At 38.7% G+C, this 15,341-nt stretch overlaps 1 protein-coding gene across 1 annotated transcript in view; it reads left to right on the top strand.

The window, feature by feature from the left end:
* Nucleotides 1-15,341, top strand: part of LOC138072335 (kelch-like protein 2) — a 159,211-nt gene that overhangs the window by 28,520 nt on the left and 115,350 nt on the right. Inside the window, exon 3 of the mRNA XM_068963435.1 lies at nucleotides 11,272-11,378. Within this exon, the coding sequence (XP_068819536.1) occupies nucleotides 11,272-11,378 (107 nt within the window). The remainder of the gene's footprint in view (nucleotides 1-11,271; nucleotides 11,379-15,341) is intronic.

Consider the following 15,341-nt stretch of genomic DNA (forward strand, 5'->3'; position numbering starts at 1 on the left):
CATTGCTTCCCTGACATTTTCTTACCCTGTGAGGTTTTTCTCCTGTTTCCCTGCAGGTTGTATGGTGCCCTTGTCTTGTTCAAGGATTGTTTAGCTTTACCCTTCATGCAGTTGTTTGTCCCACTTTGGCAGTGAACTGTGTGGCTGTGGACAGTATGCTTGTGTTCTTTGTGTTGTACCATTTCAGTAGCTAGCATATAAGTAGGGTAATAATTGGTACTGGTTTTCAGAAAGAAAGATAAGTTTTGAATAGCTGAATTTGACTGCCAGGTCCACAACAAGGATTGTTCAGATGAAATCACTGACCACTAGTGTTTTAAAAAATGAACTCTCTTTGTGGCTCATTAGAAATTTTTTTTTTTAATGTCTTTCCCTTTTCTTTTACCCCTTATTGCCAATTTTATATAATTCTTTAAAAATTCAAGAGGTCTATTGCTCGTACAGCTGAAAATCTTTCCTATTCTTGCATCAACTTCCTGCTGCCAGAAATGGGTAGCTGAGAGTAGTTTCCTGACTTCTGGGAAGGGAGAGCTTCTTGTTCTCACCATTCTGCTTTTGGGCTGTCACTTCTAATAGGTAGAATATCAGCTGTACACTGGGGTGTTTCTATGAACATTTGACTGATGAAAGTGAAGTTTTAGAAGTAAAACTCACCTCACTATTCTTCCAGTTATACTTGGTGTAAGGTATGGTTGTAGAAATAGGAGGACCAGGAGTAAGTTATAGAATTTTAATTGAAGTTTAAGTTAAGAATTATAATTTAAGCTTATAAAAGTGAACTGTTACCTTTTCTTTAAACTAGTTTTTCATTTCTTTTACTTCAGAGGCCCAGATAGAGCCTTATGTCCTATCTCAATATGAGCTTGAATAACTCAAAATTATTTCGTTTAAAAACCCTGTGGTCACTTCTAAACAGTGTATTCAATAAGTACTTACAGATATCTAGTTCTCCTTTGAAGTCAGCTAGCATGCCTGGAAGGCTTTGTGGGAGCCAGAAGAGCCAGTGTCTGACATTGCCCATGCCCTTTGTGCAGGAGATACAGAGAAGAGAATGAGGTGGTGGAAGATTGTGTGCAAAATGTGGGTTCTGAAGAGGGTTCTCACAAGAGAAATTCGCAGAAGTGATTTTGGCTGGGCCTGATAGGGGTGCAGTAGGATTCATAACAAGTACTGGAGAGGAAAGGCAGTTCCTGGTCTAGATAATTGCACAAACTAGGGTCGGGCCAAATGTATCTTTTTTGGTAAAATGCATCAAAAAGAGTTCATGCTGGGGAGTCTATAGAAAAGGTCAAAATTATGGCAGGCTTAAATGGTGATTTATTGGGACTTGATTCCAAGGGCAGTGGGTATCAGTGAAGGTTTCTGAGAAAGGGTGTAGCATTGTAAAGCTAGTGATGTCAGAGGAACAGCCTCTCAGTGTAGTGAAAGATGAGTCTGGTACAGTAACACTTCTCTGGTGGGGAAGTCAGCTCTGTACATTTCCAGGACGTGGCTTGGCAATGGGAGGAGTTTTTCAAAGCACTGACACACTAACATTTTCAAAAGCAAAGCAGTAAACCTTTACAGAGTGCTTAACATATGCAGCAGAGTGTATTGGGCCTACAGAGTAGACAGAGAAACAAGCTGTATCCCCAGTATACCTTTACTTGAGGACATTACACTGTGAGCTTTTTGAGGTAACCAGAAGAGAACTCTTGGATTTAATGTTTTGCATTTAAAATAAAGAAAGCAAAAATGACTGTCTTCTGCTGCTGCTGCTGCTAAGTCGCTTCAGTCGTGTCCAACTCTGTGCAACCCCATAGGTGGCAGCCTACCAGGCTCCCACGTCTCTGGGATTCTCCAGGCAAGAACACTGGAGTGGGTTGCCGTTTCCTTCTCCAATGCATGAAAGTGAAAAGTGAAAATGAAGCCGCTCAGTCATGTCTGACTCTTTGCGACCCCATAGACGGCAGCCCACCAGGCTCCCCCATCCCTGGGATTCTCCTGGCAAGAACACTGGAGTGGGTTGCCATTCCCTTCTCCAATGCATGAAAGTGAAAAGTGAAAGTAAAGTTGCTCAGTCATGTCCGACTTGTAGCGACCCCATGGACTGCAGCCCACCAGGCTCCTCCATCCATGGGATTTTCCAGGCAAGAGTACTGGAGTGGGGTGCCAGGCTCCCTAAGATGAACGGGTCACAGTGAAGAGTTCTGACAAATCATGGTCCACTGGAGGAGGTAGTAGCAAAACACTCTTGTATTCTTACCAGGAGAATCCCATGAACAGTATGAAAAGACAAAAAGATAGATAGTGAAAGATGAGCCTCCCCAGGTCAGAAGGTGTGTGGTATGAGGAGGAAGGAAATGCCATGAAATGATGGGCCCGGATATGATGATCTTAGTTTTTTGAATGCTGAGCTTCAAGCCAGCTTTTTCACTCTCCTTTTTGTCCTTCATCAAGAGGTTCTTTAGTTTCACTTCACTTTCTCCTTTTAGAGTGGTATCATCTGCCTATCTGAGATTGTTGATATTTTCTCCTGGCAAACTTGACTCCAGCTTATGCTTCTTCCAGTCTGGGATTTCATGTAATGCATTCTGCATATAAGTTAAATAAGCAGGGTGACAATATACAGTCTTCTCATACTCCTTTCCCGATTTTAAATCAGTCAGTGGTTCCATGTCTAGTTCCAGCTGTTATTTTTTGTCCTACTAGAGGTTTCTCGGGACACAGGTAATTTGGTCTGGTACTCCCATCTCTTTAAGAATGTCACACAGTTTGTTGTGATCCACACAGTCAAAGGCTTTGGCATAGTTAATAAAGCAGAAGCAGATGTTTTTCTGGAATTCCCTTGATTTCTCCATGATTCAACAGTTGTTGGCAGTTTAATCTCTAGTTCCTCTGCCTTTTCTAAACCCAGCTTGTTCATCTGGAATTTCTCATTTCAAGTACTGTTGAAGCTTAGCTTGAAAGATTTTGAACATAACCTTGCTAGCATGTGAAATGAGCACAGTTATACAGTAGTTGGAATATTCTTTGCCATTGTCCTTCTTTGTGATTGAAATGAAAACTGAACTTTTTCAGTCCTGAGGCCACTGCTGAGCTTTCCAAACCTGCTGCTATACTGAGTACAGCACTTTAGCAGTATCAACTTGGGATTTTAAATACCTCAGCTGGAATTCTGTCACCTCCACTAGCTTTATAGTAATGCTTCCTAAGGCCCAACTTGACTTCACACTCCAGGATGTCCAGCTCTAGGTGAGTGACCACACCATAGTGGTTACCCATGTCATTAAGACATTTTTTGTATAGTTCTTCTGTGTATTCATCACCACTTCTTATTCTTTTCTGCTTGATAGTTCCCTTACTGTTTCTATCCTTTATTGTGCCTATTCTTATATGAATGTTCCCTTGATATTTCCAGTTTTCTTTAAGAGATCTGTTGTCTTCCGCACTCTGTTGTTTTCCTCTGTTTCTTTGCATTGTTTGCTAAGGTCTTTTTATTTTTCCTTGCTTTTCTATAGAATTCTGCATTCAGTTAGGAATATCCTTCCCTTTCTCCTTGACTTTCTTTTTTTTTTTTCTCAGCTATGTGTAAAGACTTCTCAGACAACCACTCTGCCTTCTTGAATTTCTTTTTCTTTGGGATGGTTTTGGACACTGCCTCCTGTACAGTTATGAACCTCTGTCCACACTTCTTCAGGCACTCTGTCTACCAGATCTAATCCCTTGAATCTATTCATTAACTCTACTGTATAATCACAAGGGATTTGATTTAGGTCATATTTGAATACCCAAGTGGTTTTCCTAACTTCAACTTAAATCTGAATTTTGCAATAAGGAGCTCACGATCTGAGCCACAGTCAGCCCCAGGTCTTCTTTTTGCAGACTGTATAGAGGTTCTCCATCTTCAGCTGCAAAGAGTAGAGTCGGTCTGATTTCAGTATTAAGCATCTGGTGATTTCCATGTGTAGTCATCTCTTGAGTTGTTGGAAGAAGGTATTTTCTATGACCAACATGCTCTCTTAACAAAACTGTGTTAGCTTTTGCTTTGCTTCATTTTGTACTCTGAGGTCAAACTTGCCTGTTCTGGTTATCTCTTGACTTCCTACTTTTGTATACCAATCCCTTAAGATGAAAAGCACATATTTTTTGGTGTGAGTTCTAGAAGGCATTGTAGATCTTCATAGAACCAGTCAACTTCAGCTTCTTTGGCATCAGTGGTTGGGACACAGACTTGTATTACTATGATGCTGAATGATTGCCTTGGAAATGAACCAAGGTAATTCTGTCATTTTTGAGAGTGCACTCAAGTACTGCATTTCATACTCTCCTGTTGACTCCAAGGGCTACTCCATTTCTTGCTCCCAGTAGTAGATACAATGGTCATCTGAATTAAATTTGCCTTTTCCCATCCATTTCAGTTCACTGATTTCTAAGATGTCAATGTTCACTCTTGCCATTTCCTGTTTGACCATGTCCAATTTATGGACCTTGATTCATGGACCTAACATTCCAGGTTCTTACATAGTATTGCTCTTTATAGCATCAACTTTCCTTTCACCACCAGGCCCATCCGCAGCTGAACGTTATTTCTGCTTTGGCCCAGCTGCTTCATCTTTTCTGGAGCTATTACTAATTGTTCTTCGCTCCCCCTTTTCTGGAGCTATTACTAATTGCTCTTCACTCCTCATTTTCCAATGAGGTGTACTCATTGGAAAAGACCCTGATGCTGGGGAATGTTGAAGGCAAAAGGAAAGGGGCAGCAGAGAATGAGAAGCTTAGATAGCATCACTGACTCAGTGAACAGGAATTTGAGCAAAGTCCCAGAGATAATGGAGGATAGAGGAGCCTGGAGTGCTACAGTCTATGGGGTTGCCAAGAGTTGGGTACAGCTTAGTGACTGCATAGCAGCAACAGTAACAGCAGGAATGTCTAGCTCATATTTTATTTCATCAGATTTTTAAAATAATTTTTAATGAAGATGTTTTCCTTGTACATATTTTCCTTTTTCTGCACGTAGTTTTTTCATCACACATGTTCAGAACTCACTTCTACCATTACTGTTTCGTCTCTGTAAAATCCTCATGTTTCCACTTTGCTTCATCCCTATTATCTTTTTCCTGTTGCTCATATCTTCTTTCACTTTATTTCCAATTATTGGTGTTTTTTTTTTCTCCACTCTTAACTGTGACCAAGTATTCTTAGAAGTCCTTAAATCTGGATTCTTTACCTTCCCTTTTCTACAAGTACTCAGTAATATGCTTCTTGCCACATCTTCTTGTGACTCTGTTTTATCTCTTTTCCCTGTCATTCTGCTCTCATGTTTCTCTGTGAAACTCTCTATTCTGGGATCCTTTTCATGTTTAAGGCACTTTCTAAATCACTGACCGTAGTTGGCCATCACCCTTTCTTATTTTGCTTTGAAATCTCAGCAGGTACAATCTCTGCTGTTTTTCAGGCCTCTGAATGTGGTGGTGAACCAGAAGCTAGGTTTTCCTTGTGCATCATTGCTACAGAAATTCCCATTCTAACCATCGTTGTTTTAAGGAGAAAAAGTTGATGGTGGTACCACTTGTTACGGAGTTGTGTTGCTCTGTAAGATTATTGACATTTTCGCTAGGTTGCATCTCACTTGTCTGTTGAACCACATTATCAGTTATAGGAGGTTTGGTTAAACATGACTAATTTAATTAAAACAGCTTGTTTTTCTATCTCACCTCCCCTCATGCTGAGCAGCCAGCATTTGATGAAGCAGCTGACCAGCTCTGAGTCTGGCTCATCCTGTGCACCTGAGACAGAAAGGTGGACAGATGCTATGTAATCTCTCCACCATCCCCACCTCCAGTAGAAAGTAAATTCTTGTTTCCTGAAACTACCAATTATTTTAGATATCTCAGAGCCTAATGGCACATTCTAACTTTTAAGAAGATACACATTCAGTTCAGTTCAGTTCAGTCGCTCAGTTGCGTCCGACTCTTTGCGACCCCATGAATCGCAGCACGCCAGGCCTCCCTGTCCATCACCAACTCCCAGAGTTCACTCAGACTCACATCCATCGAGTCAGTGTTGCCATCCAGCCATCTCATCCTCTGTCGTCCCCTTCTCCTCCTGCCCCCAATCCCTCCCAGCATCTAAGTCTTTTCCAATGAGTCAACTCTTCGCATAAGGTGGCCAAAGTACTGGAGTTTCAGCTTTAGCATCATTCCTTCCAAAGAAATCCCAGGGCTGATCTCCTTCAGAATGAACTGGTTGGATCTCCTTGCGGTCCAAGGGGCTCTTAAGAGTCTTCTCCAGCATCACAGTTCAAAAGCATCAATTCTTTGGTGCTCAGCTTTCTTCACAGTCCAACTCTCACATCCATACATGACCACTGGAAAAACCATAGCCTTGACTAGACGGACCTTAGTCAGCAAAATAACGTCTCTGCTTTTCAATATGCTTTCTAGGTTGGTCATAACTTTTCTTCCAAGGAGTAAGATACACATTAGTCCACTCTTATCCAAGGTTTCGGTTACCGTGGTCAAACTGTTCTGGTAGTGTGATGGTATTGTCCTGCCTGCTCCAGCTTGAGATGAGACTCACCCCTCTGCCCAGTGTGTCTCAGCCATTCGTCACTCAGCAGCTCTCTTGGTCGTTAGGTTGACTGTTGCAGTGCTTGTGTTCAAGTGACCCTTATTTTACTTCATAATAGCCCCAAGTGCAGGAGAAGTGATGCTGGCAATTCAGAAATGTCAAATATAAGCTGTAAAGTACTTCCTTTAAGTGAAAAGTGTAAATGTTCTTGACTTAAGAGAAGAAAAAAACATCATATGCTAAGGTTGCTAAGATCTGTGGTAAGAATGAACCTTCCATCTGTGAAATTGTGAAAAATGAAAAAGAAATTTGTGCTAATTTTGCTGTCACACCTCAAACTGTGAAAGTTATAGCCACAGGGCATGATAATTGTTCAGTTAAGATGGAAAACACACTAACTTTGTATAGTAAGGTATTTTGAGAGAGCTAGAGTACATTCACATAACTGTTATCACAGTATAGTTATTGTTTTATTATCACTTGTTAATCTCTTACTATGCTTAATTTGTCAATTAAACTTTATCATGGGTATGTATGTATGAGAAATAACAGTACATACAGGTTTCAGTGCTATCTGTGGTTTTAGGGATCCATTGGAGGTCTTGGAATGCCTTCCCGATGGTTAGGGAAGGCTTCTGTATATACAGAAATAATAGGATTTTCTAGTCTTAGGAATTCACTCCTTTGATACCTGAAAACCAAAGAGTGTGTTGATATATTTGGGTATGATTTTTTTTCAAATGAATTTTTTTCCTGAGAAGGACCATTTGTTACGATGTTTCACTTGGGAGATGAGTATCTATCTTTTTTCTGTGTCATTTGAGTTTTATATGAGGCCTGTGTAACCCCTGTTCTTCTCCAGACTTGAGCTTAGAAGTTATTCTCTTTCCAAAGCTTTCCTGGGCTTGGCTTGTGTTAGGGCTTGGCTTGTGTGCTGTGTACTCCAACCTCTGACACTTGCCCTAATAGCTGTCAATTCATTTTGTAAGTGTCTGTTGGCTTGTCTCTTTCCCATCCTCCAGGATAGATTCCTTACTATCATGGGCATTGTCTTATTTATTGTGGTAAACGTGTGGTAAATATGTTATTGCTGGAATTGAATACTAAAACTAAGCATGTCTTTGATCTATAATGTGGCATTACACTGCATGTGACCTATCCCAGGTTGTGACTTCATAATGGTTTGCCTTTGTTTTTATCTTATTAGTTAATTAACTGACATTGTCCTTGGTCCCCTGTATGCACTTTATTTATTTATTTTTTTTCTGTATGCACTTTAGATATTTAATGAATGAGTGAATAAATGCAGATTTTACTAATAGCGACTTTATACCTTCATTCTGAAAGACTTTAATTTTTATAGTCAATTGCCTCATTAGATTTCACATAGTAGAAATATAAACTCACCATGTATGCTTTGGGTATGGACGGCTAAAACAAATTTCTGTTATTTTTATTGCTGGATTTTATTTGTAGTTCTCTTCTCCTCATCCAAAGTCATTCAACTTCTTGTGAGCATGCACACTTGAAAGGAAAAGGTAAGGGCCACGTTCAGTAGACACAGATTGGCTGAATGATAGGAAGATTGGTCAAATCTCTCTTGTCTGCAAGTAATGTTTTAAAAATATGTTATTGCTGGAATTGAATACTAAAACTAAGCGTGTCTTTGATCTATAATGTGGCATTACACTTCATGTGACCTATCCCAGCGTGTGACTTCATACTGGTTTGCCTTTGTTTTTATCTTATTAGTTAATTAACATCAGCTAATAAGCTACTATTATACCTTGGTGGCTCTGATGGTAATGTATCTGCCTGCCATGCAGGAGACTCGGTTTGATCCCTGGGTCAGGAAGATCCCCTGGAAAAGGGAATGGCTATCCACTGCAGTATTTTTTCCTGAAGAATTCCATGGACAGGGGATCCTGGTGGGCTATACTCCGTTGGGTTGAAAAGTTGGACACAACTGAGCAACTAACTGATATTAATTACTTTACCAATAGCTGGTAAGGCCAAGATAATTATATGATAAAAGGTTTGGATCAATGAATAATTATAATTGAAGCTGAATGTAATTATGTGATTTTGAGGTGTTCAGTATAATTCCATTTAAGTTCCATCTTGAAACTAGAGCACTAGGAAGGATTATTGACAAAAGGAAAAGCGACATAAAGATGAAGTTGGCTCACGTTTGAGCTGTGTGCAGATGGTCATGGTGGGAAACCTGGATGGCTCTGCTCACCCCAGCATCACTCTTCTTCTCAAAAGCTCTTTTTGTGCCACACTCCCCGTGGTACTTTGCTACTTCAGGTCTCCGTCCAGTAGCATCTGCTCTTCTCTCTGTGTGAGATTCTCTTTCTTCTCTCCATCTAGGTAACACTTATCTGTGATTAGAACTCAGCTAAGTGCAGTAGCTGCAGGGTGCCTTTTCTAACCCCAAGTCTGATTTAGATGACTCCCCTGTTCTAGTGTCTTCACTCTGGCACTTTCTACTTTGTTCTGTAATCCTTGCATTGTCAGACCTTTCTGCTAGTCTCCTTAAGGGCAGAGAAGATCTTGCAGTGCTTCGTTGAATTTGATTTCTAACTATTTTTGTAGTGGTAGTGCTAAAAACCTACTAAAACTGGGCCTTTTGTAAACTATATATTGAATTCTGCATCGTATCTGGTGTACAGTATGTCTAATAAAAAATGGCTGTTGTTTATACTTTCTATTCCTTGTTTTATTCAAGCTTTAACAAGTCTTAAAATCACATAGCTTTAGATGATTTTGTAAACCAGACTCCTTAGATTTGAATCCTGGCATTGCCACTAGTGGTGACTTTAGACTGCTTATTCATCTTTACCTTGGTTTCCCCAGCTATACATTTTAAGGGTAGAAATTACAATAACATGGACCTCATAAGACATTGATCGGAGAAGGCAATGGCAGCCTGCTCCAGTACTCTTGCCTGGAAAACCCCATGGACAGAGGAGCCTGGTAGGCTGCAGTCCATGGGGTTGCTAAGAGTTGGACGCAACTTAGCAGCAGCAGCAGCATAAGATATTGATAGGGTCTAAGTGAAACTATACATGTGGATGGAGCTCCTGCATAACATCTTCCTGAAAAACCACTGACTTCCTCCTGCTTACTTGAGAACCCATGGAATACATAGACTTGCAGAGTGGTTTCAACTGCTCAGAGTGTACTGTGGACTTTGTCAGTTTTCCGCATTGATCTGGAGGAATTTCAGAGAGTGATGTGCCACCTCTGGAGCCTAACAGGCAACTTGCCTTGTGTCTCATTATAACCCATGCTTCAGTTTACAGGGCACAGTGAGCTTATCACTGGGATGCTGTCCTCACTGGGGCTGGGTTGGCCCCTTTTCTTACAGTTTCTTCTGTACTTGGAGGGAATGTGAGTACCGGTAGGATCTTCAGAAGTTTTGGTGTGAACTCGACAGAAATAGGGCTTCCCAGGTGTCTCAGTGGTAAAGAACCCACCTGCCAATTCAGGAACCGCAGGAGATGCAGGTTAGATCCCTGGATTAAAAAGATCCCCTGGAGGAGGAAATGGCAACCCACTCCACTGTTCTTGCTGAGATAATCCCATGGACAGAGGAGCCTGGTAGGCTGCAGTCCATAGGGTTGCAAAGAGTTGAAAACGACTGAATCAACTGAGCTCACACAGCACAGCACAGAAAGAAGTTTGAAAGTGGTGTGGAAATGGATCACTCAAAGACTGGGTTAAGCTCCTGTGAAAATGTTTCTTGTAAGCTTCAGAAATTGCAGAAGCTGGTAGGTACCCTTGTGGGGAATGAATGGGGATAATTGAGCAGGAAGCCCAGTGTCACCTAGGTACACTATACTCATGAATTCAGTGTCAGGATATTTGAGGTGCAGAAAGGACTTTGGGCTCATCACACCTTGTTTCAGTCGTCAACAACGTGATTGCCAGTAAGGTTGGTGGAGTCCTCTTCTTTTTTCTGAAATCAATGATTTTTCTCAAAAAGATATTCTGTGATATTCTTATTTAGCTGGAGCATTTCATCTAGCAGCTTATATAGCTTGTGAAAAGTGTTTACTGCATGTTTTTGAATGCATTAGAATGCACATCCATTAAAATGGATGTTTTAGAACTGGAAGTGTAATTATATGTACTGAATAACTTTTAAGGTAACAAAATGCTTTTTAATTTTATGTGTGGTAATATTTTCTGACTTTGAAGAATGAGATGTTTTGTACTGGAAAATGTTCTGATTAAGTTAACCTTCGAATGCTCAAATGGCTTTGATGCAGCAAGTAGTTGAATATAACTTTACCTTTGCTTCATGATCCAGGACATTTCCTGTTTCTGTATAGTTTTGGTATTTTGACCCAATTTAGTTTCTATGTGTGTTTTATTTTGTCTTGTCTTAGTGTCATACCACCATCTGCCACTTCTGTTGATGCAGTTCTTAATATAAACAACTTTCCCTTCATACTCCATTGATAATTTGCTGCCAGTAACTTTCATTAGGTTGAGATAACAAAAGCAAAATTCTGAATGAGGGCAAAGGCATGTTGGCCTGTGTCATGGCTGTTTTATTTGTGCTTCATGTTTGGGAACTCCTTTTTAAGGATGGCAGTTTTTAGTTAAGTCTTCAGAAAATTGGGCTTTCACTGTAAAAGTTTTGCATAGGATGTTCAATACATTTACTGTTGTTATCATTTAAATTTTTTTTCTCTCTCTTGTAAACAGTCAGAATTTGCTGTGTGATGTCACAATTGTGGCCGAAGACATGGAAATTTCTGCTCATAGAGTGGTGCTGGCTGCCTGTAGTCCTTACTTTCACGCCATGTTTACAGGTATGAAATGTTTTGGTTATGGACGTTTATAAAATGTATACAGATTTGGGCTTTTCTTTCCACATTTTCTTTTTTCACTTATTTTTGGCTGCATGCAGTCTTCCTTGCTTCACGAGGGCTTTCTCTGGTTGTGGTGAGAAGGGGCTGCTCTCATTGCAGTGACGGGCGACTCATTGTGATGGCTTCTCTGGTTGCAAAGCACAGGCTCTAGGCACCCGGGCTTCGGTAGTCGCGGCACACAGGCTCAGTGGGTGCAGCTCGCAGGCTCTAGAGCATAGGCTCTAGTTGTGGCACATGAACTTAGCTGCTCCATAACATGTGGCATCTTCCCGCACCAGGGATCAAACCCTTGTCCTCTGCATCGACAGGCAGATTCTTACCACTGTGCCACCAGGGAAGTCCCAGATTTTATTTTCTTATTAACATTTTATTGTTATGAAATTAATCATTGTAGTAGAAGAAAATGGTATTGTTTTGTTTTAAATTACTCTTCATCTTTGTTTTACATTATTATCATGTTGTGTACATACGTGTGTGCATTAGATACAAGTACAATTTTATGCTCAGCCTCCCCCTTTTGCATTTATATTTGCATATATTGGCTAAGTTTGCCTCCTTGCAGTTTATAAGAGCTTTTAGCACTTTCCTATTTTGACAAAAGTAAATTGCTTTTACTGTTCTGCATTTCTTCAAAGGATTTTCACATTTGCGTCACCACTGTTTATAGTGAACAAATAAATGTTTAGTAAATGCCTTTTGATTCAGCAATATAAGAAAATAGAGTGGATACTTAGTTACAAAAATACATAGAATAATTTTAGTATTTCGGACAAAAAAAAGTAGTTTACTCATGCCACACTCGAAGCTGTTAAATTCATTTTTCTGTCTTCAAACCCTTTAAAAAAATACAGTTGATGTACAATATTTTGTTTTAAGAGCACTGTTTAATGAATTGGCATTTGCATGCTTTATGAAATGGTCAGATGATCACTATATGAACCTTTTAGCCACATATCCCCACACAGAATCACTATAGTATCACTGTCTTTATGTTGTGTATTACATCCCCATGACTTTATTCTTTTCATAATTATAGGTTTATATCACTTAACTATTCACCTAATTCTCCCCCTTTCCACCGTACTCACCTGTGTCAGTCTCCCGTTTGTTCTCTGTGTTTGTTGATTCTGTTTTCACTTTATTTTGTTTGTTTTGTTATCTTTGATTTCACATGAAATCATGTAGTATTTGTAGTCTCTGTTTGACTTACTTCACTTACATGATATCCCCTAGGTATATCCATGTTGTTGCAAATGGTAAGATTTCATTCTTTTTTATGCCTATTCGTATTTCATTGTATGTATACCATATATTCTTTATCCTTTTATCTATCAGTGGACAAAGGTTGCTTTTATATGGTGGCTATCGTAAGCAGTGCTGCAATGAATGTAGAGGTGGACATATTTTTCCAGTTACTGTTTTTGTTTTCTTCAGGTGTGAAGAAGATGGAATTGGTGAATCATATGGTAGTTGTATTTTTAATTTTTTGAGGCACCTCCATACTGTTTTCCATAGTGGTTGTACTAGTTTACAATCCTGCAAACAGTGCACAAAGGTTTTTCTTTACATCTTCACCAATATTTCTTATTTGTTAACTTCTTCAAAATAGCCATTCTGACAGGTATGATATAGATCTTACTCTGATTTTGATTTGCATTTCCCTGGTTATTAGTGATGCTGACTACCTTTTCATATGTCTGTTGGCCATCTGTATGTCGTCTTTGGAGCCATGGCTATACAAGTACTCTGCCCATTTTTATTTTTATTTTTGATGTTCAGTTGTATGACCTTTTTGTTTATTTTGGATGGAAACTCCTTATTGGATGGTTCATTTGGAAATACTTTCTTTCACTTGGTAGGCTGCCTTCCTAGTTGTTGATAGTTTTCGCTGTGCAAAAGCTTCTTAGTTTTGTGTAGTCCCATGTGTTAATCTTTGCTTTTGTTGCCCTTCCCTGAGGAGAGAAATCCAATAAATATTGCTTTGATCATACTATCTTCTTTCCTCTAGGAATTTTATGGTTTCAGGTCTTACATTAAGTCTTTAATCCATTTTGAGTTTATTTTTGTGCATGATATTAGAAAGCAATCCAGTTGGGTTCTTTTGTATGTAGCTGTCCACTTTTCCCAGCATCATTTGTTGAACAGACTGTCTACTCCCCATTGCCTTCTTTGTTGGAGATTAACTGACCATTTAAGTTTTGATTTATTTCTGTACTCTCTATTTAGTTACATTGACCCATGTATTTTTCCTTTTTTTGTACTAATACCAGACTATTTTGATTACTGTAGCTTTGTAATATAATTTAAAGTCAGGGAACATGATACCTCCCTCTTTGTTCTCCTTTCTTAAGATTGTTTTGGCTATTTGGGGTGTTTCCAGACAAATTTTAGAATTATTTGTTTTTGTTCTCGTTCTGTGAAAAGTATCATGGATATTTTGATAGGGATTGCATTGAATCTATAGATTACTTTAGGATTTATGATAATTTTAACCATATTAATTCTTCAAACCCATGAGCATAGTATTCTTTCCGTTTGCTTTTGTTGTCTTTAGTTTCTTTCATCCATGTCTTATAGCTTCAAAGTACAAGTTTTTTGCCTCTTTGGTTGTATTTATTCCAAGGTATTTTATTCTTTTGGATGAAATTGTAAATGTGATCAGTTTCTCTTTCTGATAGTTTGTTATTAGTGTATAGAAACACAGCATGTTTCTGAATGTTACATTTTTATTCTAGATCTTTACAGAGTTTATGTATTAAATTAATTCTGATAGTTTTGGGTAGCATTATTAGGATTTTCTATATATGGTCATGTCCTCTGCAAACATTGACAGTTTTACTTCTTCTTTTCCAATTTAGATTCCTTTTATTTATTTTTCTTCTCTGTTTGCTGTGGGTAGAACTTCCAAAACTATGTTGGATAAAAGTGGCAAGAGTGGACATCATTGTCTTGTTCCTGATTTTAGAAGAAATGCTCTCAGCTTTTCACCATTGAGTATGATAACTGTGGGCTTGTCATATATGGCCTTATTATATTGAGGTAGGTTCACAACATATATATTGTGCTCACTTTCTAGAGAGTTTTTTTTTTAATCATAAATGGATATTGAATTTTATCAATAGCTTTTTGTGCATCTGTTGATATGATCATATCATTTTTATTCAGTGTATTTAAGTGGTATATCTCATTGATTGGTTTGTGGAGTATTAAATCATCTCTAATCATATGTCTCTAGGATAAAGTCCACTTGATACAGTGTATGATTCTTTTGGTGCATTGTTGATTTCGGTTTACTAATATTTTGAGAGTTTTTGCACCTGTGTTCATCAGTGGTACTGGGCTGTAATTTTATTTTTGGGGTGGTGTTTTTGCCTGTTTTGGTAGGGTGATGCTGATCTTACAGAATGCATTCCAAAGTATTCCTTTGTCTTCAGTTTTTTGGCATAGTTTGAGGTGGTATTAACTCTTTAAGTGTTTGATAGAATATCACCTATTGGTCCTGGATTTTTTGTTGGTAATTTTCACAATTATTGGTTCAGTTTCATTACTGGTAACCAGTCTTCATATTTTATGTGTCTTCCTGATTGTCTTTGGAGATTGTATATTGCTTGGAATACATCTATTTTAAATTGCCCATTTTGTTGGTTCACAGTAATATCTAATGATCTTTTGTATTTTTGTGGTTTCACCTGTAATTTCTCAGTTGTCTATTTGGGCCCTGTCTTATGAGTCTGGCTAAAGAGTTATTAATTTTGTGTATCTTTTCGAAGAACTAGCTCTTCCATTGATCTTTTCTGGTTTTTAGTCTTTATTTATTTTTGCTCTGATATTAATTATTTCTTTCCTTCTACTAACTTTAGGTTTTGTTTATTTTAATTTTTCCAATTCCTTTGGGTATAAGGT

The sequence above is a fragment of the Capricornis sumatraensis genome, unplaced genomic scaffold, assembly GCF_032405125.1.
Source record: "Capricornis sumatraensis isolate serow.1 unplaced genomic scaffold, serow.2 scaffold3, whole genome shotgun sequence".
In the NCBI taxonomy this organism is placed as follows: domain Eukaryota; kingdom Metazoa; phylum Chordata; class Mammalia; order Artiodactyla; family Bovidae; genus Capricornis; species Capricornis sumatraensis.